At 49.5% G+C, this 25,151-nt stretch overlaps 1 protein-coding gene across 1 annotated transcript in view; it reads left to right on the forward strand.

Annotated features, from left to right (window-relative positions):
- ABCA13 (ATP binding cassette subfamily A member 13) overlaps positions 1 to 25,151 on the forward strand; it is a 375,994-nt gene that overhangs the window by 250,897 nt on the left and 99,946 nt on the right. The window contains exons 49-51 of the mRNA XM_078059915.1: positions 20,707 to 20,761; positions 22,370 to 22,547; positions 24,144 to 24,259. Coding sequence (XP_077916041.1) covers positions 20,707 to 20,761; positions 22,370 to 22,547; positions 24,144 to 24,259 — 349 coding nt within the window. The remainder of the gene's footprint in view (positions 1 to 20,706; positions 20,762 to 22,369; positions 22,548 to 24,143; positions 24,260 to 25,151) is intronic.

A 25,151-nucleotide genomic window follows, 5' to 3' on the forward strand; every position in this document is an offset into this window, starting at 1 on the left:
ATCAAGAAAGGATGCTGTACTTTGTCAAATGCTTTTTCTGCATCTATTGAGAGGATCATATGATTCTTGTTCTTTCTTTTGTTAATGTATTGTATCACGTTGATTGATTTGCAGATGTTGAACCAACCTTGCAGCCCAGGGATAAATCCGACTTGGTTGTGGTGAATAATCCTTTTAATGTACTGTTGGATCCTATTGGCTAGTATTTTGGTGAGAATTTTTGCATCCATGTTCATCAGGGATATTGGTCTGTAATTGAGAGGTCAGTTCTGATGGGCATGAGTAGAACTGCTTCCTGGAGCCATGTTCACAAACAATGGATCTTGGAGGATGGGCAAAAGTTTGATCGAAAGCTACTGTGGGTATTAACAGTGCAAGAGAAACACAGTGTCCTTTCAAGGTCAGTGGTGGGAGTCCAGTTTGACCTTGTCGTAAAGGTGAGTGTAGAGAGACAGCTGCGGTTGTCTGAGGCCAAATTCTGCTTGACCTCATCTAACAGAGTGAGGACTATGCACTTTCCTTAATAGACAGCCTTTATATTTGAGAACGAGGACGCCATGATCAAAGTGATGTATTAGACAAATAATCTGGAAGCCATGTGTTAAAGGGTAGAGGGCTGGTTGCAATCAAGTGACCTATTGGAAGTGTGTTGCTCACAGTTGGGAGGTAACCCATCCAAGACTAGCATGACTCTGGAGGGAAAAAAAATGAAATTACAACGTTCAGACAGATGGGAGAAAAGGTTGAGGTGTTACTTATGGGGAAAGGAGAGAATTTAAAGAACCTGACAAGTAAAGAAATGTAAAGAAAGAGTTTAAAGGATATAGATTAGAAATCTGAGCTCTTAAGAACAAATGACGATCCTGGTCAGTACTGATGAGATTATGAGAACTAAGTCAGGAGAAACACGTGTTCAGAGAAGGGGTAAAATGATGTGTACAGGTGTAGAGATGCTTGGTTTGAGTCACACGTCAGATGAAAATGTGCTGTAGGATTCAGAAAATGAGAAGGACAAGTTCAGTAGGAGCGTGAACAAAACCTTTCAACCTTACCCTTAATAAAGATGGCGGTCAAGGCCATCAGTGAGCGGTTCTGCCTGGATCCTTAGGAAGTGGGAGAATGCAGGGCTTAGGTTGGTCGCCTCCAGAGAGCTGGTCCAGTGGAGTTATAGGGATGGAAATCCGAGTGGATGGAAGACGCTGAGAGAGGTTATTTTGTGGGATTTAGGAGACTGAACAGCTATTCTCTGCTCTATGGAAGCTTGCTGAAAACGAGTGAGAAGAGAAACTCTGTGTGTGTGTGCACATGCGCGTATGCAAACAAGGAGTGATTGGAGGTTTGGGGAGGATGATAGAATGAAAGGGAATATTTTGGTTTGTAACTTCACTTTTTACTCTTGTACAACATATAAAGGTAAAAGCACCAAATACTATAAATCTGTGTTACTGGGAACAGGATAATGTGTGACATCAGTCACCAAGTGTGTGGGGCGAAACTATAAAGGAGTAGAGATTTTGTGTACAGTGGAGGTCAGATGCTGTCATGAGGGTTCTAAGGGGCGCCCTCATCGTAAGCACAGAACCCAACATAAAGCAGGTTTATAGTAGAGTCCATTCCAATGGAGTCATTTTCTAAGCAACTGGGCGTGCTGTCCAGACAGACTGGAGGCAAGAGGAGGAATCAGGCAGGGGCGGAAGCCTGTGTCCCAGGAGATGAAATCCATGATCACAACAACTAAAATTTCCCTTCCCAAGGAACAGAAAGGTGTCACTACTAAAAGTACCTTAACTCGTAAGACCTTGAGTTAAACACATAAGCCTTAAACTGGGTTCCAGCCATGAGCCACAATCTTGAGTCTTGTATTTGGTCGAGCCCCGGTGTTGCGGGTCACTGTCTGGGGTCATGGGAACGACGCTGACCCGTTGTGGGTGTCAGTCACATGTGTCCCGTGTGCTCGGCTTCCTGGTGATCAGATGCCCCGGAGGACGTTCATCTCAGAAACGTCTCTTGCAAGGGGTGGACTCCTCGTTGGTTGAAAAGTCGCACTGACTTGAAAAATACATTTATTCTCAGTGATTGGAAACTTTAGTGATATTTTATTTGTTTTTGTCAGAATTTCATTTCTCATTTGCCTTGTTTAGGCGGTTGTCATGGCAAAGGGAGCTTTGTGCGGGAAATCGGGGACATACAGATCCCAGCCCCGCCCCCCCCGGAGATGGTCTGTGCATTGGTATCAGAAGTTTGATTAGGGCTCTGAACAGGAGTGTTCTCTTCTACCCCTGGAGGCTTCCTGTGCATCGGGGAGTGGGCAGAGCTAGAACTAGCTGCTTCGTTGGTGTAATGAAAGAAGAGCTACCTGATGTAGAGTATGATGGACCCCTGAGAGCAGAGCCTGTGCCCTGCTCCCTGTTGGGCCCCAGCAGCCCCCCAGAACCGGGCTCCGAGGGGCGTCCTGGAAACACTAGCTGAACGTACGATCCCATACCACACAGAGCACATCCTGCTCTCATCACTGCGGTCCCATGACAGGGTCTTCATGACATGGACATCCCTGCCTCAGAGATGAAGGAACTTCCTGGACCCAGCCCCAGCCCCCCGATAGGAGTCTCCAGAGCCCAGGGTGGGCCACCTTGCTGTGTCCCAGCGGGTTGGCAGCTCCTCAGAGCCCCTCATCGTAAGCACAGAACCCAACATAAAGCAGGTTTATAGTAGAGTCCATTCCAATGGAGTCATTTTCTAAAGTCCCGGGGAAGGCCGGCGCTGGCTTACCATGAATAGATGTGGTTTACACGGTGAATTCTCCCAGGTAGATTCCTTCCTGCTGCACAGGTGTTCTGCTCCATGACCATGCAGGTGGCCGGAGCACACCTGGGTGATGGGACAGGGAGTGGACAAGTGCTCCCCGCGGCCTGGGGGATGCAGGTGTGGCTGTGGGAGCTCGTCCGCGGAGGAGAGGAACACGGTGCGGAGGCCCTGTCTGAGGCTTTATTCCTTCCTGTATTCTCCGTCGGCAGTTGAGGTACTTGCACTGTGGGCCACGTGACACTTTTCAGGATTCCAGGGGAGATGGGTCAGGAGAGGCCAAACCCCAAATCTGAACTGTGCCTTTCCGTGCACATCCCATGGTTATCGGCAAACCTTGTCCCTTCTGCACTTGAAATGCTGAATGTGCATATTTTCGCCAACGTGCACCAACACTTACCTGGTCCAGGGCACCACCTGGTCTTGCCCGGGTGCCAGAACCGGCGTCTTGGGGGAGCCCCTGTGCTCCCCTTGCCCCTTGGCCCAAGTCTTAGGTCTCCGCAAGTGTCCACAGTCACCCATGGAATGTGTCCCTCAGATCACACATCCCTCCGGCTTCCTGTATCACTAATAAGAAAAAACAAACCCTCACCTGTGACCTACAGGGTCCTCCCCGGTCTGGCCCGGCAGCCCCTCAGCTTCTGTCCAACCCCCTCCCCAGGCAGCGTAGCTCCGCCCCACGGGCCCCTGGCTGTCTCCCCGACACCGCCCCTAGATCCCCGTCTCAGATGTTCCCTAGCATCCCAACCTCATTTCCTGCCATGCGTCTGTCCCCTCTGCGTGCCAGCCCCCTTCACCTGTCGTCCTGTGCACCCGGATTGCCTCTGTCAACATGGTCTCTCTCATCCTTCTTTACCTTTTTCTGCTCAACTTTGTGCATTCTTTCTTTAAGCCACTTTATGGAGGTTTGAGTGATGGACATACAAAAAGCTGCAGATACTTAATGTGCACACCGTGATGAGTGTGGAGGTTAGGATAACCTGTGACGCCACCACCACAGTCATTACCGTAAGCATGTCCTTTGCTTCCAGATGTTTCCTCCTGCCCTATCGGAATCTGTCTGTCTGTCTGTCTACCTACCTGCTTACCTACCTACCTTGTCTTTATTTATTTTTGTGATAAGAAAGCAACCTAAGATCTACCCTTCAGCACATTTTTAAGTATACAGTCCAGTACTTTAAACTCTAGGTTATATGCTGTACGTTAGATCTCTAAGACTCATTACTTGTATAACTGAAACTTCATACCCTTTGACCAACCTCTCTCCATTTCTTCCTCCCCACCGACCCGTGGTACCCACCCTTCTACTCTCTGCTTCTGTGACGGTGGCTCTCTTAGATTTCCTGGATAAGTGGGATCCTGTGGTATTTGTTCTTCTGGGTCTAGCTTAATTCAAGGGAACAATCAAGGAAATGAAAAGATAACCTATGTAATGGGAGAAGATATTTGCAAATCAAACACATATAAAGTAATATCAAAAATATATAGGGAACTCCTATAACTCAGTATCAGAAAAATAACCTGAATAAAAAATGAGCAGGGGACCTGAATAGAGTTTTTTTTCTTAAGATTTATTTATTTATTTGAGAGAGAGGCAGGGGGATGGGGCAGAGGGAGAGGGAGAGAAAGAATCTCAAGCAGACTCCCCGCTGAGGGCAGAGCCTGATGCGGGGCTCGATCCCACAACCCTGAGATCGTGACCTGAGCTGAAATCAAGAGTCGGACACTTAACCCACTGAGTCACCCAGTTGCCCCTGTTAGGAGGTTTTGAATGGCCCAAGTGATTCTCATGTACAGCCAGGTTTGAGAAGCACTGGTCCAAACTGGGGAACTTCATGGCCGATGGACATTTTCAAACCTGAGGCAGGGAAACAAAGGCTATGTGGGAATCAGGGTATAGAGTCTCGCCCCCGCTCTCTCCCCTGCCCTCATGTGCTAGGACCACCTGCCTCCCTTACCACCGCTACCCTTACCAGGAACCCAGGACCCCTGCTGGGGGGCAGGGTAGGGCAGCTCTGCATCTAGAGCCAGAAAAACCTCTTCTCTTCTTCCCACCCCACCTTCCTCCTCATCGGTACTTTCCTTCTGGATCCTCTTTAAGCTACAACTCACTGGGGTAACAGGGGCCTCAGGGAGGAAGGAGGTCGGTCAGCACAGGTTGCTTGCTGGGATGATGATGTGCCTGAAGCTGGGGTGGGCATGAAATGTGCCTGGGAGCAAGGAGTGACAGATGATGGTTTTCTCCGCATGACTAGTGATGAAATAAGATAAATCCCCAGTTCAGATGAGAGAACAGGGGATCCTGTCAGATCTGTTTAGTAGAGCTTCTGAAGGAACAGCTAGCGGGGATCAGGAACTGGCTGTCATCAGTGACCTTCAGCCTCTGCTTGAGGGGTCTGGAGATACTTGAGAGCACGGGGGTGACAGTCTGGGAAGGAGGAATCTGAGCGCTGAGAAGGATCGAGGAAGAACAGCACAAACAGATGCATCAACCATCGCACCCAGCGTGGTCCAGGAACTGCCCTGCACCTCAGAGCGGGGGAGCCCGGCACACATCCAGAAGGTCTTATCCCGGGAAACGTCTTGTGAGTTCACTCCCACATAAGTACAAGGAAATGTGTGAACTCTGGGAAACAGAAGACAGATCAGAAGGAAAGGCCAGGCTGAGGTTCAGAGTGGGATAAGCGGAAGCTTATGGCTTTATTTTTGTGATAAGCGGAAGCTACATGGCAGTCATATCACAGTATATAAATGTAGCTAATCCACTCATTGTATACCTTAAATTTACACAATGTTCTATGTCAGATATATTTCATTAAAAAAGGAGCTGGCTAAGACACAGATGGTAATACACATTTTCACTGGATACAGAGAATCAGGTTATTGATTGCACAGCTCTCTCCCCCACTCAGAATTTTTGATTTAAAGGACAAGCACAAAATATCCCCTAAGAACACAGAGGAAAAAGGTGATATAAAAACTGACTAGGAGAAGAGGCGGAGGAATTAGGTGGAGAAGGAAAGCAGACGAATAGTGATTAAGGTAATAAACGATGATGTCAGAAGAAAAGTAGCAGCAAGAACCAGACATACAAGTCTGGACCAATACAAGAGTTTGCCGTAATTCAGGCAAAATTCCTGAACTGGGAGACTGGGAGTTATGGAAATAGCAATCATCGATGAACAATCCTGCTGAATTTTCAAAAGTTCAAGGATAAGGAAAAAAAATATATACATATTTTTTACAAAGCTGTAAGTAGCAAGAACTGAATACTTTGAAAGTAATACAGATAAGACCAGCTTCTGACTCTGGAAAATTTGCCTTGAGATCTCATCTTTGACCCAGGAGTTATTTTGAAGCATGTTGTGTAAATTCTAGGTTTTTGAGATTTGCCTGTTCTCTTTCTAACTTAGTGATTTCTAGTTTGATTCGCTGTGGTCAGAGAATGCATTCTGCGTATTTTCATCATTTTAAGTTTGACGGAGGTTTGTTTTGTGGTCCACATGTGGTCTGCGTTGGTGCAGTTTCCACGGGTGATTAAAAATGTGTCTTCAGCTGCCGTTGGTAGGACCGCTCTGTATACGTCAGGTTCTGTTGGTCGGTTGTGGGGTTCAGTGCATCTCTTTCTTCGCCGATTTTCTTTCCGACGGTTCCATCGTCTGCTGAAGGGGCGGGTATTGAAATGCCCCAGTATAATTGTGGATTTATCCATTTCTCCTCTCAGCTGTATCAGTTTTCGGTTCCTGTATTTTGAGGCTCCGACAGTTGGTGCATACACTGCATTGATCTCTGCCTTTCGTTTGGTCTATTTACAATCAACAAACTTCACATACCAATGAGCTTAAGTCTGTTACGTCATTATTTTGTTTCTTCTGGTTCTTTTCATGCTTTCCTGTGAGCGACTTGAACAGCTTTTCGGGGTTCCATTTTGGTTTATTTTCGACGTTTTCAGTATATCCCTTCATCTAGTTTCCTTGGTGGTAGTTTGAGGTATACATGTGTGACCCTCACAGTCCTCTGCTCTCGGCAGTTCCCATCTTGCAGGCTTCTGCTGTGCCTCGTCTGGGATATACGAGAGGCGTGAAGGACACCCGGAAGTTCACTGCCACCTGCCACGCTCTTCCTCACATCCCGAGGTCCCCAGGCGGCTGCCGCCTTCTCTCCACCTGTCAGCCTTTGTGTGCTTGCTGCTTTATGATGTCTGCATGGTAAGGGAGAGGATCTGGCAGGATTGAGGCTACTCCAGAATCTGGTCTCTGACTTTTTAATCACAACCTCAAAAGCCGGTGGGTAAGGGAATACTGCCTACGGAATATGGAAAGAAAAAGAAAAATATTCCCCCAAATTCGGTATCTAATGAAGATGTTGCCATCAAGTAACCAAGCCATAGAGATGGACTTATGTTGGATGTGCGTCAGAAACCTGCTATAGATAGATCCTAATAAAAAAGAATGCCCAAGGACATCACTTGAGAGGGTGATCAAAAATAAGATCACAAAAATACTGAATCCACAGAATGAATAAAAGAACTTGGTGAACATTGGTCCTAGGGAAGCACATAGATGCAAATGTTTGCACATGTGTGATGGAAACATTAACTGAATGTCAAGAATGATTGGTGGAGTAGAAGATAAAGAATGTGAAACATAATTCAATAATAACGTGCATATGTCGAGAAGACTGTGGACCTTTTGAAATAATTGACATCAAAGTGCAAACAATGATCACCTCTGGTTGGTTTTGAATTAGATTAGGATTTATTTTAATTTTACTCTTTCTTTTAAAACTTTTTACAATTGACATTATTCAATAAGAGTAATAACCTTAATATTGAGGGAAAACAGTCTTTCTTCCAGGAGAGATTAAGAGGAGGATGACAGAAGGGCGTCTGGGTGGAGCGGTCAGTTGAGCATCTGACTCTTGGTTTCAGCTCACGTCGTGGTCTCAGGGTCATGGGATCGAGCCCCATGTAGGGCTCTGTGCTGAGATTCTCTCTCCTCCCTCTGCCCCTTCTGCCTGCCTGAGTGCACACATGCTCTCTCTCTCTCTCAGAATGAATAAATAAATCTTTAAAAAAAATGCAAAAAATTTAAAAAAAGAGAGAGAAAGAAAGAAAGCCATTGAAATACCTCCTGGAAAGTTCATACATTTCTTTTAATATTCTGTTGGGCCGAATGCACATTTTTGTCCTTCATATCTCACCAACGACTCACAGTGAATTAATGAGAAGAAAACAATCCTTTGCACATATACTGATGCTAAGGTAATTCTGTTCTTTTGGTATAGATGCCTACAGACATCTGGGCATTGATACTTGCAGAGATGTACATTTTATAAGAGGAACGGACGCAAGAGTGACTGTTGAGTTGGAGACAAGGATCTTCTATCATAATGGGTAACAGACAAAAGCACAGATGTGCATTTTTACAAATGACAGATATACAGAGTCTGGAAACCATGATGAGAATAGTAAGTGAGAGGGAGCTAATGTTACACATTTATACATTGCTGTGGGCCAATTCTTTTAGAAAAGCCAGAATATAAACGAGAAGAGTAATCAAAGACCAATCATTCAAGCGTCTGCAGGATTTACATGTCGAAACATCATTTCTGAAACCTTTTGACGTTGGTGCTAGAGAGCCCCTTCCTTTCCTCGTGGGCTGAAACCACAGCGCCTCCCTTGAAGGGCCTGGACCCCTTGCTAACATCGTCAGGCCCCGATTCCATCACGACGCCAATGTCACCTAAATACAGTTCTGAGCACACACAATACAATGGGAATAACAGCCCAATTATGGAGATTGTCCAGTGAAATAATGTGGTTTTTATAAGGAGGACGTCAAAGGCTATAAATGATTTTTCTAGTTTGACCAAAAAAGGATAAACTGGGATCCAGAAAATCAGGGTTGTCGGTCTCACTCCGCTGTGTACGGCCTTAGATAAGTGGATAGACCTTCACTGTGCCTCGGTTTCCTTCCCGGGGTTCCCCTTCCCAGCACCCCCTGCAGCCACCCCGTCTCTAAGCTGAGCCCTGTCCCAGGACAGCACGTTGGCAGGATGCCGATCTGTGAGATGGGTCGCGTCCCTCCTCTCTCTTCGGGGGTCTAGGGAAACTCGGGGCTCACGGGGAGGAAGAGGGCCGTCTTCTCTGTGCCTTCTCTTAGTGCTCCTTCATTGTTGAGAAAATAGGCACACACGAGCCTTACTTACTCTCCGTGTCTGCCTCCCCGACTTTTTGCAAAATACAAACAAAATCTCGGTAGCCGTGTAGAGAGATGTTACTTTGGTTTTGCAGTATGTTTCCTCCTGCAGAGTCGCTTCTAGGGAATGTAGTGATAGCAAATGGCAATGTGAAAATTAGCAGCTCAGGCAGCGTGGGTAAACGTAACAGCTGCCCGCCCCAGGGGCTTCCTGGTGAGCACCTGCCCGCCCTCTACCTGCTTCAAGGTCAAGGGGCTGCCCGCCGGCACTGCACTGGGCCCCGTGTGTGTGTCATCGGCCCCGGCTCCTTCCCCGGGGCTCCCTCCCCACCTGCGGCCTCCTTTGTGTCCTCCTGTGAGTGGACTGCGTCCCACTGGGGACCAGGAGCTCTGCAGGGGCGAGGGGAGGGGGCTGCCCGTCCATGCCCATCTGCAGGTGCCGCATGGCGGGGGGGGGGCACTGTTGAAAGGAGATGCCAAATCCCTACAAAACCCCGATGAGACGTCATTGTCCTCTGGAGCCCAGATTCCTATCAGATCAGAGCAAAATCAGAATGTTGTCGATGCAGGTCTGACGGCGATGCGCCGCCGTCTCGCCAAAGCCGGTGTAAGTGCCCAGCGGGGCTCGAGTCTCTGAAAGCAGGTTCCAGGGTTTTCCTGCTTATCGGATGGCTTCCTTCTTAAGCACTGTGCTGTATGGCCCTGTCTTTCTCCATATCTTACTTTTCAAAGAGCAGTTCTCACTTTCACGGCGGACGTGGGTACAGCCGTGAAGATTTAGCGTGATGGTGGCCTTTTAAACAGGGGCCCAGGACCCTTCTGTTGCCTTGAGCCCTGAGCTGGAGGGCTGCCTTCCAGGGCCATTAGGACTCCCTGCCGGGCCCGGGAGACAGCCGCAGAGCACGCGCGCTTCTTCCAAAGATGATATTTCCATATTTACTGTGTGTAGAATATGTAAATCAGGGGACTCTTGGAAGTCTGTGCTAGAGGAACAGCCGTGGCCCCTCGGAGTTGTGGATGCGCGGAGGCCCCGGGAAGGGAGGGGCGGCCGCTGTACTTTATGGGGTTCAGCACCTTTGTCCTTCTCAGACCCAGGGTGGGCAGAGCCCGGAGGCTTATGTTTCAGGAGCAGAAGGACAGAAAGATAGGGCAGGAAGGCTGCCGTGCGTGCTCCTCTCCTGGGGCTTGTTAGGTGCCATGTGTCTGCTCCTCCCCCTGCTGCCCTGGTCAGAGTCTCTGTCTGTGTTGGCATGTTTTTGGCACCACTGTGTGCCGTGCAGAGGGAGGGTGCTCCTGACCTAGTGCTGGGAGCTGACTTGAAGACACGCACGGGCCTGGGACCCTGGATGCGTGGGTCCTGCCCGTGTCCTGCCCGTGTCACCTGCTCAGGACATTTGCCACAGCTCTGTGCTCCCGTTTCGGCTTCTGGAAGACACGGGTGTGTCCAAGTTGGAACTCTTCACGGGGCTCCGTTTTCCCCAGTTCCCGAATGCTGCGAGCTGACTTATGAAGATATTCATGCACATTGTGCTGGTGTCGGGCGTCGTCATCCGATTGCCGAGTGAGAAAACGTCTCACGGAAGTGTCCGGAACAGGGGTCTGGCACATGGGGGACCGCAGGAGCCGTCACTCACGTCACCTGTGGGAGCAGGGCCAGATGTAGTCCCGCTTGCTAGGTTATAGCCAGGGGAGGATAGCACAAATCCAGGACCCACGGGAAAGTGAAGGGCAATAAATTCATCGCAGAGGAGCGAGGAGACAGAAAGCCAACATCAGAGTGCTGTTCTTAATCTTTCAGCAAGGACCCCACGGTCGAAAGTAAGAAAAGGTGTTTATGCAACCTGATCAAAATAAGAAACCGATCACGGTCATTGAACATTCTGTAATTGCACTCTCTACAAAAATGTTTGCAGCTTTTTGCTGCAGAAGGAGGAGGGCAGGGACATTGGACCTGCAGCCCCCCCGTCTCCCTCCCACCGTACAGATACGTTCCCTGGAAAATGAGACGTGTATGCGGAAGGGAGGTGCGTGGCATGCTGTTGGGGAAATGGGGGTGGCACCTGCAGCTGAAGTCTGGAGCCCCAGCCGGACGTGGGAGGCTTTCTTGGTATCTGCACTTGAGATTTGGCTTCTGTAGATGGGTGAGCTCGCACTGATGTGATGGAGTTGCTCTGTAAGAATTTACAAACGCCTGACGTCCCGCACCACGGACGGCACGTGACCACAGGTGGATCTTCATCTACGTTGGGATGCCGGCCCCTGGTCTCTACTCAGGAGTGTGTAAGGGCTCAGGACCTAAGGACCGCCTTTCCCTTCCCTTTACAGCTCTTTGGGCTTCCGCGGGAAGGTGTTCAGAAATGGACATCATCACTGAGCAGCCGTGAGTAGGGAGGGGGCTGGACAAAGAAGCGCAAATCTTCCTTGACGTACAATGGGGTTTTGTTCCAATAAACCCATCTTAAGTTGGAAATATTGTAAATCAAAAATGCACTGAACACACCCAGCCTCCCGAACATCAGAGCTTAGCCTGGCCCGCCTTCACTGTGCTCAGAACACTTCATGAGCCTACGTTGGGCAAAATCCTTGAACACAAGGCCTATTTTATAGTAAAATTTTGACTCTCTCCTGTAAGTGACTGAATGCTGTACTGAAGGTGAGGAACAGAGCGGCTGCGTGGGAGCAGAGGGTTGTCAGGGCATCGGCTGCTGACCCTTGGGACCGTGCACCGGCTGGGGAGCCACCCAGCACCCCAGAGAGGATGTACCGCACGTCGCCCGCCCGGGAAGAGATCCCATTCAAAATTCCAAGTACGGCTCCTACTGAATGTGTATCACTTTTGTACCATTGTAAACTCAAAAAGTCCTAAGTCAAACCGTCATAAGTGGGGAACATCTGTATAGGAAGAGGTGAAGCACGCTCACAGTTAAGGATGAGGGACCATGGTAGCAATCCTGTTTTTCCAGGGGGCAACAGTGGGGCCATCGGATAATGTGAGAGTTTGGACTTTGTTGTACTTTGTTGTACATCTTTTTTTTTTTTTTTTTTTTAATTTTATTATGTTAGTCACCATACAATACATCATTAGTTTTTGATGTGGTGATCCACGATCCATTGTTTTCGTATAACACCCAGTGCTCCATGCAGTACCTGCCCTCCTTAATACCCATCACTGGGCTAACCAATCCCCCCTCCCCCCTCCCCTCTAAAACCCTGTTTGTTTCTCAGAGTCCATAGTCTCTCATGGTTCATCTGTCCCTCCAATTCCCCCCCCCATTTTTCCCTTCCTTCTCCTAGTGTCCTCCATGCTATTCCTTATGTTCCACAAATAAGTGAAACCATATGATAATTGACTTTCTCTGCTTAACTTATTTCACTTAGCATAATCTCCTCCAGTCCCATCCATGTTGATGTAAAAGTTGGGTATTCATCCTTTCTGATGGCTGAGTAATATTCCATTGTATATATGGACCACATCTTCTTTATCCATTCATCAAAGGGCATCTCGGCTCTTTCCACAGTTTGGCTATTGTGGACATTGCTGCTATGAACATTGGGGTGCATATGGCCCTTCTTTTCACTACATCTGTGTCTTTGGGGTAAATACCCAGTAGTGCAATTGCTGGGTCATAGGGTAGCTCTATTTTTAAATTTTTGAGGAACCTCCACACTGTTTTCCAAAGTGGTTGTGCCAACTTGCATTCCCACCAACAGTGTAAGAGGGTTCCCCTTTCCCACAACCTCTCCAACATTTGTTGTTTCTTTCCCTGTCCATTTTTGCCATTCTAACTGGTGTAAAGTGGTATCTCAATGTGGTTTTGATTTGAATTTCCCTGATGGCTAATGATGATGAACATTTTTTCATGTGTCTGTTAGCCATTTGTATGTCTTCTTCAGAGAAGTGTCTTTTCATATCTTCTGCCCACTTTTTGACTTGATTATTTGTTTTTTGGGTGTTCAGTTTGAGAAGTTCTTTATAGATCTTGGATACCAGCCCTTTATCTGTAGTGTCATTTGCAAATACCTTCTCCCATTCTGTGCCTCTTTGTTTTGTTGACTGTTTCCTTTGCTGTGCAGAAGCTTTTTATCTTGAAGAAGTCCCAAAAGTTCATTTTTGCTTTTGTTTCACTAGCTTTTGGAGATGTATCTTGAAAGAAGTTGCTGTGGCCGATGTCAAAGAGGTTACTGCCTATGTTCTCCTCTAGGATTTGGATGGATTCCTGTCTCACATTGAGGTCTTTCATCCACTTTGAGTTTATCTTTGTGAGTGGTGTTAGAGAATGGTCGAGTTTCATTCTTCTGCATGTGGCTGTCCAATTTTCCCAGCACCATTTATTGAAGAGACTGTCTTTTTTCCATTGCATGTTTTTTCCTGCTTTGTCAAAGATTAGTTGACCATAGAGTTGAGGGTCCATATCTGGGTTCTCTATTCTGTTCCATTGGTCTCTATGTCTGTTTTTGTGCCAGTACCATGCTGTCTTGGTGATCACTGCTTTGTAATATAGCTTGAAATCGGGCAACGTGATGCCCCCAGCTTTGTTTTTCTTTTTCAACATCTCCTTGGCGATTCGGGGTCTTTTCTGATTCCATACAAATTTTAGGATTGTTTGTTCCAGCCCTTTGAAAAATTGGAATTTTGATCGGGATGGCATTGAAGGTATAGATTGCTCTGGGTAACATAGACATTTTAACAATGTTTATTCTTCCCATCCATGAGCGTGGAATATTTTTCCATCTTTTTGTGTCTTCTTCAATTTCTTTCATGAGTGTCTGTAGTTCCTAGAGTATAGATCCTTCACCTCTTTGGTTAGGTTCATTCTGAGGTATCTTATGGTTTTTGGTGCTATTGTAAATGCAACCGTTTCTCTAATTTCTCTTTCTACAGTTGTGTTGTTAGTGTATAAGAAAGCAACTGATTTCTGTGCATTGATTTTGTATCCTGCCACATTACTGAATTGCTGTATGAGTTCTAGTAATTTAGGGGTGAAGTCTTTTGGGTTTTCCACATAAAGTATCATGTCATCTGTGAAAAGAGAGAGTTTGACTTCTTCTTTGCCAATTTGAATACCTTTTATTTCTTTTTCTTGTCTGATTGCTGTTGCTAGGACTTTTAGTACTGTGTTGAACAATAGTGGCGAGAGTGGGCATCCTTGACGTGTTCCCGATCTTAAGGGAAAGGCTCTCAGCTTTTCCCCATTGAGGATGATATTTGCTGTGGGTTTTTCATAGATGGATTTTATGAACTTGAGGAATGCTCCATCTATCCCTATACTCTGAAGAGATTTAATCAGGAAAGGATGTTGTATTTTGCCAAATGCTTTTTTTGCATCAATTGAGAGGACCATATGGTTCTTCTCCCTCCTCTTATTAATGTGTTCTGTCACATTGATTTGCAAATGTTGAACCACCCTTGCATCCCGGGGATAAATCCCACTTGGTCGTGGTGCATGATCCTTTTAATGTAATGTATTATTGGATCCTATTAGCTAGGATTTTGTTGAGGATTTTGGAATCCATATTCATCAGGGATATTGGTCTGAAATTCTCCTTTTTGATGGGGTCTTTGCCTGGTTTGGGGATTAAAGTAATGCTGGCCTCATAGAATGAGTTTGGAAGTTTTCCTTCTGTTTCTACTTTTTGAAACAACTTCTTATTTCTTCTTTGAATGTTTGGTAGAATTCCCCAGGGAATCCATCAGGCCCTGGACTCTTGTGTTTTGGGAGGTTTTTGATCACTGCTTCAATCTTGTTACTGGATATTGGCCTATTCAGGTTGTCAATTTCTTCCTGTTTCAGTCTTGGCAGCTTATAGGTTTCCAGGAAGGCCTCCATTTCATCCAGATTGCTCAGTTTATTGGCATATAGTTGTTGATAATAATTTCTAATAATTGTTTCTATTTCCCTGGTGTTAGTTGTGATCTCTCCCCTTTCATTCATAATTTTATTAATTTGGGTCCTTTCTCTCTTCTTTTGGATAAGTCTGGCCAGTGGTTTATCGATCTTATTAATTCTTTCAAAGAACAAACTTCTAGTTTCGTTGATCTGATCTGTTTTTCTGGTTTCTAATTCATTGATCTCTGCTTTAATTTTAATTATTTCTCTTCTAATGCGTGGCTTAGGCATCATTTGTTGCTTTTTCTCTAGTTCTTTAAGGTATAGAATTAGTTGGTGAATTCGGGATTTTTCTATTTTTTTGAGTGAGGCTTGGATGGCTATGTATTTCCCCCTTAGGACCGCCTTTGCAGTATCCCATAGGTTTTGGACCGATGTGTTTTCATTCTCACTGATTTCCATGAATGGTTTAAGTTCTTCTTTGATTTCCTGGTTGACCCAAACATTCTTGAGCAGAGTGGTCTTTAGCTTCCAAGTGTTTGAATTTCTGCCAAATTTTTCTTGTGATTGAGTTCCAGTTTTAGAGCATTGTGGTCTGAGAATATGCAGGGAATAATCTCAATCTTTTGGTATCAGTTGAGACCTGATTTGTGACCCAGTATGTGGTCTATTCTGGAGAAAGTTCCATGTGCGCTCGAGAAGAATGAGTATTCTGTTGTTTTAGGGTGGAATGTTCTTTAAATATCTATGAGGTCCATCTGGTCCAATGTATCATTCAAAGCTCTTGTTTCCTTGTTGATTTTCTGCTTAGATGATCTGTCCATTGCTGAGAGTGGAGTATTGAGGTCTCCTACAGTTAATGTATTGTTATCAATATGACTCTTTATTTTGGTTAACAGTTGGCTTATGTAGATGGCTGCTCCCATGTTGGGGGCATAGATATTTACAATTGTTAGATCTTCTTGTTGGATAGACCCTTTAAGAACGATACAGTGTCCTTCTGTGTCTCTAATTACAGACTTTAGTTTAAAATCTAATTTGTCTGATGTAAGACTTGCTACCCCGGCTTTCTTTTGAGGTCCGCTGGCATGGAAGATGGATCTCTTCCTTCACTTTCAGTCTGGATGTATCTTTAGGTTCAAAATGAGTCTCTTGTAGGCAGCATATGGATGGGTCCTGTCTTTTTATCCTTGTGCCGTTTTATGGGAGCATTTAGGCCATTCACGTTGAGAGTGATTATTGAAAGATAAGAATTAATTGTCATCATGTTGCCTGTGAAGATGTTGTTTTTATAGATTGTCCTGTAAATTTCTGTTGTATATCACTCTTGGGGTCTTTCTCCTTTTATAGAACCCCCCTTAATATTTCTTGCAGGGCTGTCTTAGTGATCACATATTCTTTCAGTTTCTGCCGGTCGTGGAAATTCTGCATCTTTCCATCCATTCTAAATGAAAGCCTTGCCGGATAAAGTATTCTTGGCTGCATGTTCTTCTCATTTAGTACCCTGAATATGTCTTGCCAGGCTTTTCTGGCTTGCCAGGTCTCTGTGGATAGGTCTGACGTTATTCTGATGTTCCTCCCTCTGTATGTAAGGAATCTCTCCCCCCTAACTGCCCTTAAGATGGTTTCCTTGGTTCTAAGATTTGCAAGTTTTATTATTACATGCTGGGGTGTTGGCCTGTTTTCCTTGATCTTGGGAGGGGTCCTCTCTGCCTCTAGGACGCGAATGTTTGTTTCATTCCCCAGATTAGGGAAGTTCTCAGCTACAGTTTGCTCAAATACATCTTCTAGTCCTCTCTCTCTCTCCACTCCCTCCGGGATTCCAATTATTCTGACCTTGGAACGCCTCATGGTGTCACTTATTTCTCTGATTCTATTTTCATGGATTCTGAGTTGTTTTTCCCTGGCCTCCTCTTTTCCCTTTTTATCTATTATATTGTCTTCCAGGTCGCTTATTTGTTCTTCTGCCTCCGTTACCCTAGCTGTTAGATTATCTAGATTGGATTGGATCTCATTGATAGCATTTTTAAGTTCTGCCAATTCAGCTTTCATTTCTGCCCTTAGAGACTCTATGTTGCCATTAATTGACTTCTCCATTCTAGCCATTGTCTTCACAATTGCTAGCCTGAATTCCATCTCTGACATCTTGGTTATATCTGCATCCATTTGTAAATCTGCAGCATAAGTCATAATCTCTGAGTCTTTTCTATTTTGGGGGCTCCTCCTCCTAGTCATTCTGTTGATGGGTGTTTGAGGGAATGTATAGAGTCCAAATTATTGACTGGAACCCAAGCAAGATGCACCTGTTTTCGTGGGACCTTAGGGTTGCTGGCCTCTTGTTTTCCCAGCCTGTCTTCTGCGGGAGGGGCCTGCCGCGCTGTTACTCAGGCAAACCTGTTTGGGCGGAGTTGCCCTGCCCCCTGTGGCGGGGGATGGGCTCAGTGGGGATCAGTCTTTGGGGCTTTTGTTCTCTGGTGCCTTTCCCTGGCGGCTTTCCACGTCTCTTCCGCGAGTCAGAGCAGAAGAGACCGTTTCCAACCCTCTGCCTCAGAGCAGAGAGGCCGCAGTCTGTTCTTCAGTGAGCTCTCCAGACCACACCGTCTCCGTTTCTGTCTATGCTGCTATAAACTGCAACGACCTGGGTTGTGTGCCCCTCCGCAGCGCTCCCAGTCCTGCCTCCAGGTCGGGGCACGTCTTTGCCTTTTGTGCTTCTAAAACTGCCAGCTGCTCCCAGTTCGCGTGTGCGCGACCCTGCAGCTCCGGGTTTCCGTCTGGGGGCTGCAGTTCACAGGCGCGACCCCGCCATTCTGGGTTTCCATCCAGGGGGCTGCAGTTTGCGTGCGTGCGACCCCGCCGCTCCGGGTTTCCACCGCGGGAGCTGCCCTAAAGTCCTTTCCCGACGCTACCGGTCTGCGAGTCTGTGCCCGTCCGCAGCACGCGAGGCTGTCACTCACCGGTGGTGTAGGATCCCCACGGCCAGGCTCCCTCCCGCTGCTGTTTATTCTCTGATACCTGCCCGCGGAATCAGGGCTGCTCGCTTCGTACCTCAAAACCAACCGCCTGCAATATTCTGTTTGTAGAGATCCAGATCTTCTTACATCTCAGGCTGGTTTTGTGGGTGCCCAGAGTGGTCTGGTAGATATCCAGCTCAATTCCGGGGACCAGTTGGAATAGGGTCCCCTACTCCTCCGCCATCTTTCCTTCCCCTGTTGTACATCTTATGTCTGGGTCAAAAAAATATGGGCTCTGCGTTTTCTTTCTATTTCTCTGTGGGACTTCTTCAGATCTGATGGCGGAGGGTTGGGGATACTGGGGAGAGGTGAGCTGAGAGGTGGGGCATGTCCCCGTGGTCCGGGGCAGGGGTGTGGTGTGCGGGATGGGGTCTGGCACTAGGACATGGAGGTGGTGAGAAGTGGCAGACGCTGACCCCTTCTTGGATGTGCGGGGGGGATGAAGGGGAGTGAGGCTGATGTAAGTTTGAGTCTGGTGATTGGGAGGATGATGGGGACATGAATGGTGCTGGCCAAGCTGGGGGAGAAACGCAGGAGCAAGCTGAGCGTGGGTTCTGTCGGATTCGACACACCTGGCAGGTGCATAAGAAACACCCGTGACAATTCAGGGAGGCCCGAGGAGACCCAGGGAGCTCCCGAGGGTGCAGGGTGCAGAGAGCCCAGGGCGGGACTCCTAGACGAGGAGAAAAATCCAGCTCTGGGGGAGATCCTGTTTCACCCCAGGTGTGTGACCCGCTGTTCAGTCCTGGCGCTGCCTGGAGGGAATGCAGACCCCACGGGTCAGCACCCTCACTTCCGATGCCAGCCACACCCCGGGGGCCCGGGCCGCCCCCACTTCTGACCAGCTGGGTGTAGCTTTGAGGGGTTCCATGACTTCGTGCCAGCATGGCTCACAGGACCAGGAAAGCCCTGTGCTCACAGTTAGTGGGACTCTCAGCCACCTGGTCTGGGGGAGACCCAGACTCCATGTCCTCTCTCTGTGAAGCCCCAGAGCTCAGCGGGCCTGATGCTCCAACCCTCGAGTCGGGTGATTTTTTTTTTTGAACTTGGCTCCTTGGACCAACTTTACCCTCCCAAACACTGCAGACTGAGTCTGTCCTGTGCCGCACCACCTTCCTTCAGCTCTCAGAAGACATTTGCACGCTGCCTCTTACCCCAGGTGTGTGTGTGTGTGTCTGCAGGTTAAACAATTCCAAGATTCGTCTACGTTCCTAAAATAATTCAATTCCCAAGCCCTCATCAGCTCCCCGCGTGTCTCTGGATGTTTCCTCCTCTAGAAAGCTCTTGTTGCCCCATTCAGCCAGGAGCAGCCCACAGCGCAGAACGTATACTTCACCGTTTCCAGCACCCAGCGGACACCTGCTGCGTTCGGGCAGGATCCCGCGGTTTTGTAAGCACTGTCTAAAGTCTGTGAGCTTCTGCACGACATCGCGACAGAGCAGGTGGCCACAGGTCACGTGCAGGGCTGCCCACAGTCAGTACCTGAGTGAGGGAGAATGGGAGCTGGTGCGTGCTGGAGGGAGGGGGTGAAGGTCAAGCTCAGGGGAAGAGAGACAGATGGGAGGAAAGCAGGTGGGTATTACCGGCTCAGACAGGCAGGAGGTCAAGACCGTGCGACTCGGTTCTGGACAAACGTGTAAACCACATCCAGGGTCTAGGAGAGCACACGACTGGCTTTCCACACACACGGCGGGAGCCCACAGCACAACACCTGGACAGTATTAATTTGAAGTCACAGAAATGGTTCTGGAAAACTGGATAGTGGGCTTGCTGAGCCCAAAGCTTCCACTGTTCCTTCTGCTGGGAGAGAACTTGCTTCAGTGTGTGGTGGAGCCCACGACAGAACGGGGGAGAGACCGGCTGAGCGGGAGAGAGGAGCAGGCTGTTCATGGCTGGAAAACAAGGCTCTCAGGGGCGGAGCTGTAGTGGATTTGCAGCACTCTACTCTATTCCAGGTCCATGCCTCTTCGTGCATTTATGTTGACCTGCACCCCGTGGCGTTTCTGTAAAGATTTAATATGCCCTCGTAAGAGAACGCAAAGCACAGACGGCAGGCTGCGTTAAGTGAGCCATAAGGAGAAGGAGAACGCAAGAGTGGCCCGTGGTATGGGGCTAGGATGTCCCCCCTCGTGGCCACCCACTTAGCTCCGCAACAGCCAATCAGAGAAGGGAGAATGGACTGGTCTGATGTTGGACAGTGATCGGAAACAAGCGGTGGGGTTTGCCTGAGGCGATGGAGTGCGCGGTGCAGTGTGGACCAGCGTTGGCTGGGGTGGGGACGGCGCGCCGTGGGAGGTCATGAGCCGCCTGTTTGATGAAGCTGTTACAATCGCTAAGTTGGTGGTGATTTCTCCGTATTGGCGGATGCCGTACGCCAACGCACAAGCCCCCGAGAGGCAGGCCGAGCAAATCCAGACAAGCAGTTCCACACACAGAGCTGGACCATGCAGCTGGTCCACTCTTCTGTCTCGACTTGGCTTCGTCGACGGGGGGGGATTTTTGAGTTTTGCCCCGAGTTCCATCCAGTGATCCCCTTGCATATCATTACATCGTCTTGCGGAGTCTGTCTCCCTCCGCAAAATATGGCTAATGTAAGACGTATGCCCCAGGGATGCTTCTGAGGATCAGGTCATAAAATGTCAGCCCAGCGCCCGTCACGCGAGGCACGTTCAGGACGTGCTGGTTCTTCCTGATGCAGCACCTGCAAAATCCCCGCACAAACGGGCCGAGAATGGTGGCCTGTGCCCTTCTCGGTGCCCGCAGGCCTGGGCAGAGCAGCCAGGAGCTGCCGCGTGGGTGCAGGGCGTCTGCCCGCCGTGCGGGTAATGGGCTTGCGGGCTCACCTCTCCGGTTTGTCTTCTGCAGGAATAACGTTGTACAGCCAGCCGTACGGAGGGGCCTTGCTGGACGAGGACAAGATGTGAGTGTGAGGGTGGGCGAGGCGGCCCTGACAACGGGACAGAGTCTTTGGGTTGCTTGGGGGGGTTGGGATCCCTCCTGCCTTTGCCCCGAGTGATGCTGGCTTGGGCGTTTCTTTGCCAAGTGTAAGACCATGATTACTGGAGAACGCGTGTTGACCGAGTTTAAAACGGATGAGCATATCATACACTCCACTGTCTTTCTAAGTCAAAATTGTTCCAAGGGCATGATCTCCTTGAAGCTCAGGGACCCCATATCTTTCAGATGCTTTTTTGGACTACAATATTTTTTAAAGATTTTATTTTATGTATTTCAGAGAGAGAGAGAGAGAGAAAGCAGGAGTGGGGGGCGGGGAGGTGCAGCGGGAGAGATAATCTCAAGCAGACCACACTGAGCTTGGAGCCTGACGTGGGGCTCAGTCCCAGGACCCCAAGATCCTGAACTGAGCCGAAGGGAGACACTTAACCAACTGAGCCACCCAGGTGTTCCTAGAGATTTTTTTTTAAGTAATCTCTATACTCCAAGTGGGGCTCAAACTCACAACCCCGAGATCAAGAGTCACACACTCCACTGACGGAGGCAGCTGAGTGCTTGGGGTGCAGTTGTAAACAGGGCGTCCTCCATTTCCCACCTCCCTTCCCTGTCACACCGATGACAGAGGGCCAGACATCGATAGTCGGCAGAATTAGCACAGCGCACCCTTGAACAACTGAGTTGGGGTGCTGACCCTCCATGCAGCCGAAAATCTGGATATCACTTGACTCCCCGAAAACTGAGCTAGCATCGCTTGTGTCCTTCCCAGGACCTGAGTTGGAGTCGCAGATCCGCTTGACGGGTGTCCTCTCTCCGGGGTGTTAAGGGGGCAGGAAGCACAAGGCGGTTTCTCCTCCCATCCCTGCACTCATTCTCAGCTCCCCCTTTTAGCGGTCTCTGCCACCGGCCACAATTCTGGCTGTGGGCTCGCTGAGGGAAAGAAGGTGCCGTGCCGTGGACGGTTCATGATGAGCCCCTTCTTTACGTGGGCCACCTGAGACACTGCGTGTGCGCTGGGCGTTGCTAAGGCGGGGTCCCTTGGTAGTGCTCTGATGAAAACGTGACCAAGAAAGTGCACAGCGTATATCATTACAATCAGGAGTGCACCTCCCTCTGTTAAAAAATCATTTTGACGTTTGGAGAGACGGAATTCAGAGGTGGGCGAGCCACCTGCAGAGCTACAGCTAATGTCCCCTCCCTGTCCCCGCAGGTGTCCCGACCTGGGCGGAGGCCACAGCTCACTGTGGACCCCGCGCTGAGGATGTCTTTCATTTTAACTGGGGAGTCGGGCTCAGTGGTCAAGAGTAAACCTTGAGATGGGCAGACTCTGAGATGTCCCTGAACTCTGCTCCCCTTGGTTACGTCTTCCCGAGGCTGGGAGCGATAATGCACGCCCGAAAAGTCGTCGAGGGGATTTAGTGGCAGACTCCACACGCTTTGCCAGTGTGCCCTGCCCATCCTCAGTTCCTGACGAGTGGTTTTCTCAGCTCGTCTCCTCGTCACTGGTTGTTACCACGGGGAAGAAGACCCGTGTCCCTCGTGTGACACCTGGCGCGCTGTTCTGTTCTGCCCACAGCCTGGAGAGCATCCGTCAGTGTGGCGTCGCGCTCTGCATCGTGCTGGGCTTCTCCATCCTGTCTGCGTCGATCGGCAGCGCCGTGGTGAGGGACAGGGTGAGCGGAGCCAAGAGGCTGCAGCACGTCTGTGGCCTGGGCTACAGAACGTATTGGCTCACCAACTTCCTGTACGACATGGTAGGATTGGGGACCACGTCCCGTCCATGTGCCGCACGCCGCTGATCTGTGTGTGAGCGTGCGTGCGTGTGTGTGAGTGTGGGAAGGGGCCGTCTCACGCTGTCCACAGAAAAAGGGATCATTCTGCTGGCAAGAGCTAGTCAGGCTAAGTCTCCATCCGTCATTTAGGATGGCTTCATGCAACGCAGGACGGACCAGCCACGCCCTGGAGCTCTGTCTGGGAGCTTGGGGACCTGCCCAGACATGCAGAGTTTCTCATCGGGAAGGTGACATAATCACACTAAATATGCTCTGCTCAAGGGGTTGCGAGCGGAGGAGGATAAAGGCCCTTCGAGCTGACCTGCCGGCCACACGCATAGGCTGCCTCCAGGTGACCGCAGCCTGGCCAGTTCTGCAGAGCTGCCGCTCTCCAGGGGACGCCCTACAAGTCACTGTCTTCTGTCCTTGGAGGACAGCAGCAGTGCCCTCTGTTCCCTGGACTTGCAGGCATTTAAGTGGATTCAAGGCCTATGGCTACTTTCTTGGCTGCTTGGGGTTGTCCTCATTGTAGGAAAGTGATAGTCTGTCCTCATCAATAAAGCTGGCGTCCTGCACCGCCACGCCTTTCATGTGATGGCGTGCAGTGACCCCAGATCCCCGGCAAGGGAACGAGACGGTAAGAGCCTGAAAAGTGGGGGCGGGTTTCAGGACCCTGGCGGGTGGGGGGACCCAAAATCTCCCAGGCCTCAGCCAGTCTCCCTCTCTAATGCAGTCTGGACTTTATGGACCCCTTTGTCCCTGCCATGCCTCTCTGGGAGTTTAAGGGCAGGGAGGATTATTTCCTTCCCGGTTGACTGTGTTTCCATCTTCATCCAGTCATTTCCGGATGATCGCTCATTTAACGGATATTTTTGGGGATCTGCACGGGGGCAAGGTGTGTCTGGGGTGCGGGGAATAAAGCCGTGAGCAAGGCAGAGATGTTCTCTGCCCCCTGGAGCTTGTGTTCTCACGAGAGAGTAGGACTTAAACCAGGAGGTCAGGGAAGGACCCCCAAGGAGGCAGCCCTGTGCATGGTGTGAGGAAGGGCTCCGTGAGAGGCCCCAGGACGAGCCCGTCCTTGAGCGCAGGAGTGCGCAGAGGCCACGTCCCCTGGAAGGTCCGAAGCTGGGGAGTGTTGGCCGTAGCGGTTTCCCGGCAGACCCTCACGGCACTCCGCAGACGGAGTGTCCCTCCCAGGGCCTGGGGCTGGACATCCCAGATCCAGGCGTGGCGGGGCCACTTCCTCCCGAGGCCCCTGTCCTGGGTGTGTGGGTGGCGTGTCCTCCCCGTGTCCTCACGTGTGTGTCTGTGTCCCGATGTCCTCCTCTTACAAGGACGCTGGTCCTGTGGGATCAGGGCTGCTCTGGGGACCTCGTCTACCTCCATGACCCCTTCAGGGGCGCGTCTTCAGACCCAGTCATGTTCTGAGGTCCGGGGGCTTCAGTGTATGCATCGGGGGTGGGGGACACAGTCCTGCCAGAGCTGGGCCTCCCTGGGGCCCCCGCTGCCGCCTGTGTGTCATCTGCAAACTAGCAGAGGTGGAGATGGGGTGCCATGCCCTGTCCCTTGTCTCCCCAGGTCTCCTACTTGGTGTCCGTGAGCCTGTGTGTCGCCGTCATCGTCGCCTTCCAGTTAACAGCGTTTACTTTCCGCGAGAACTTGGCAGCCACGGCTCTCCTGCTGGCACTTTTCGGGTATGTGATGAGAAACATGGCTGCAGAATTATGGTTTGTTTTCTGGAAGAGAAACACCCCCCGGGATGGCTTTGAACCTGCTGCCAGCTTCGTGATTTTCTCTCTCTGCAAGCAATTATGTTGCTTCTGCGAGAGCCGCGCCGCGGACCAGCCGGAGCAGGTGGACGAGCGCCCCGCGGAGGAGGAGGGGGAGGAGGAGGGCGGGTGGCGGGGCGGGGACGGAGGTGGTGCGGGCTGGCGCCACGAGGCCCCCAGCCGACTGCCGACGCGGGCGGCGCCACGCGGGTTCTCGGCTGTCCTCACGCTGACATTAATCTGGAGCTCAAACCCGTAATCCGGTTAGCTCCAAAATTGCCTTTCAGAGGAGAGTCTGTCTTGCAGCCCGGCGTCTGGCGCATTTTCCCTCTCCTGTGACAGTGGTGGTCTGGCAAGGTGCCGTGTCGTCGCTGTTGTCACTTTTCCCAGGGAAAATACAGCAAAGGCAGAGAAGTCACTGTACGTACTTCTCATTTTCAAACGCACTGAGCAGGATCATTGCCAGTGGTCCCCAAATTGTATGCACCCGGGATCAACAATATAGAGCTATGTGTCTTCTTACACGGTGGCTATATGTCTCCGTCCAGGCTGAGCGTGTGAGAGAGACTTGCTACGAGGAGGGAAGATAAGGAACATATTTATTATGATGCGAGGCAGATGATTTTTTGAAAACCCCACATTCTGCTTTATCGAAGCCAAAGATGACAAGTACAGTGATTTTTACACAGCTCATGGTAATGTCAGTGACCCAAAACATTTAATTAGGGGACCAGATTTAACACAAACAAGCATATATTCTTATTAGATGACTATATGGATGGATAGACTGTGGGGAGAGAGAGACAGACAGGACAGA

Source organism: Halichoerus grypus, chromosome 12 (assembly GCF_964656455.1).
Source record: "Halichoerus grypus chromosome 12, mHalGry1.hap1.1, whole genome shotgun sequence".
NCBI classification, from domain to species: Eukaryota; Metazoa; Chordata; class Mammalia; order Carnivora; family Phocidae; genus Halichoerus; species Halichoerus grypus.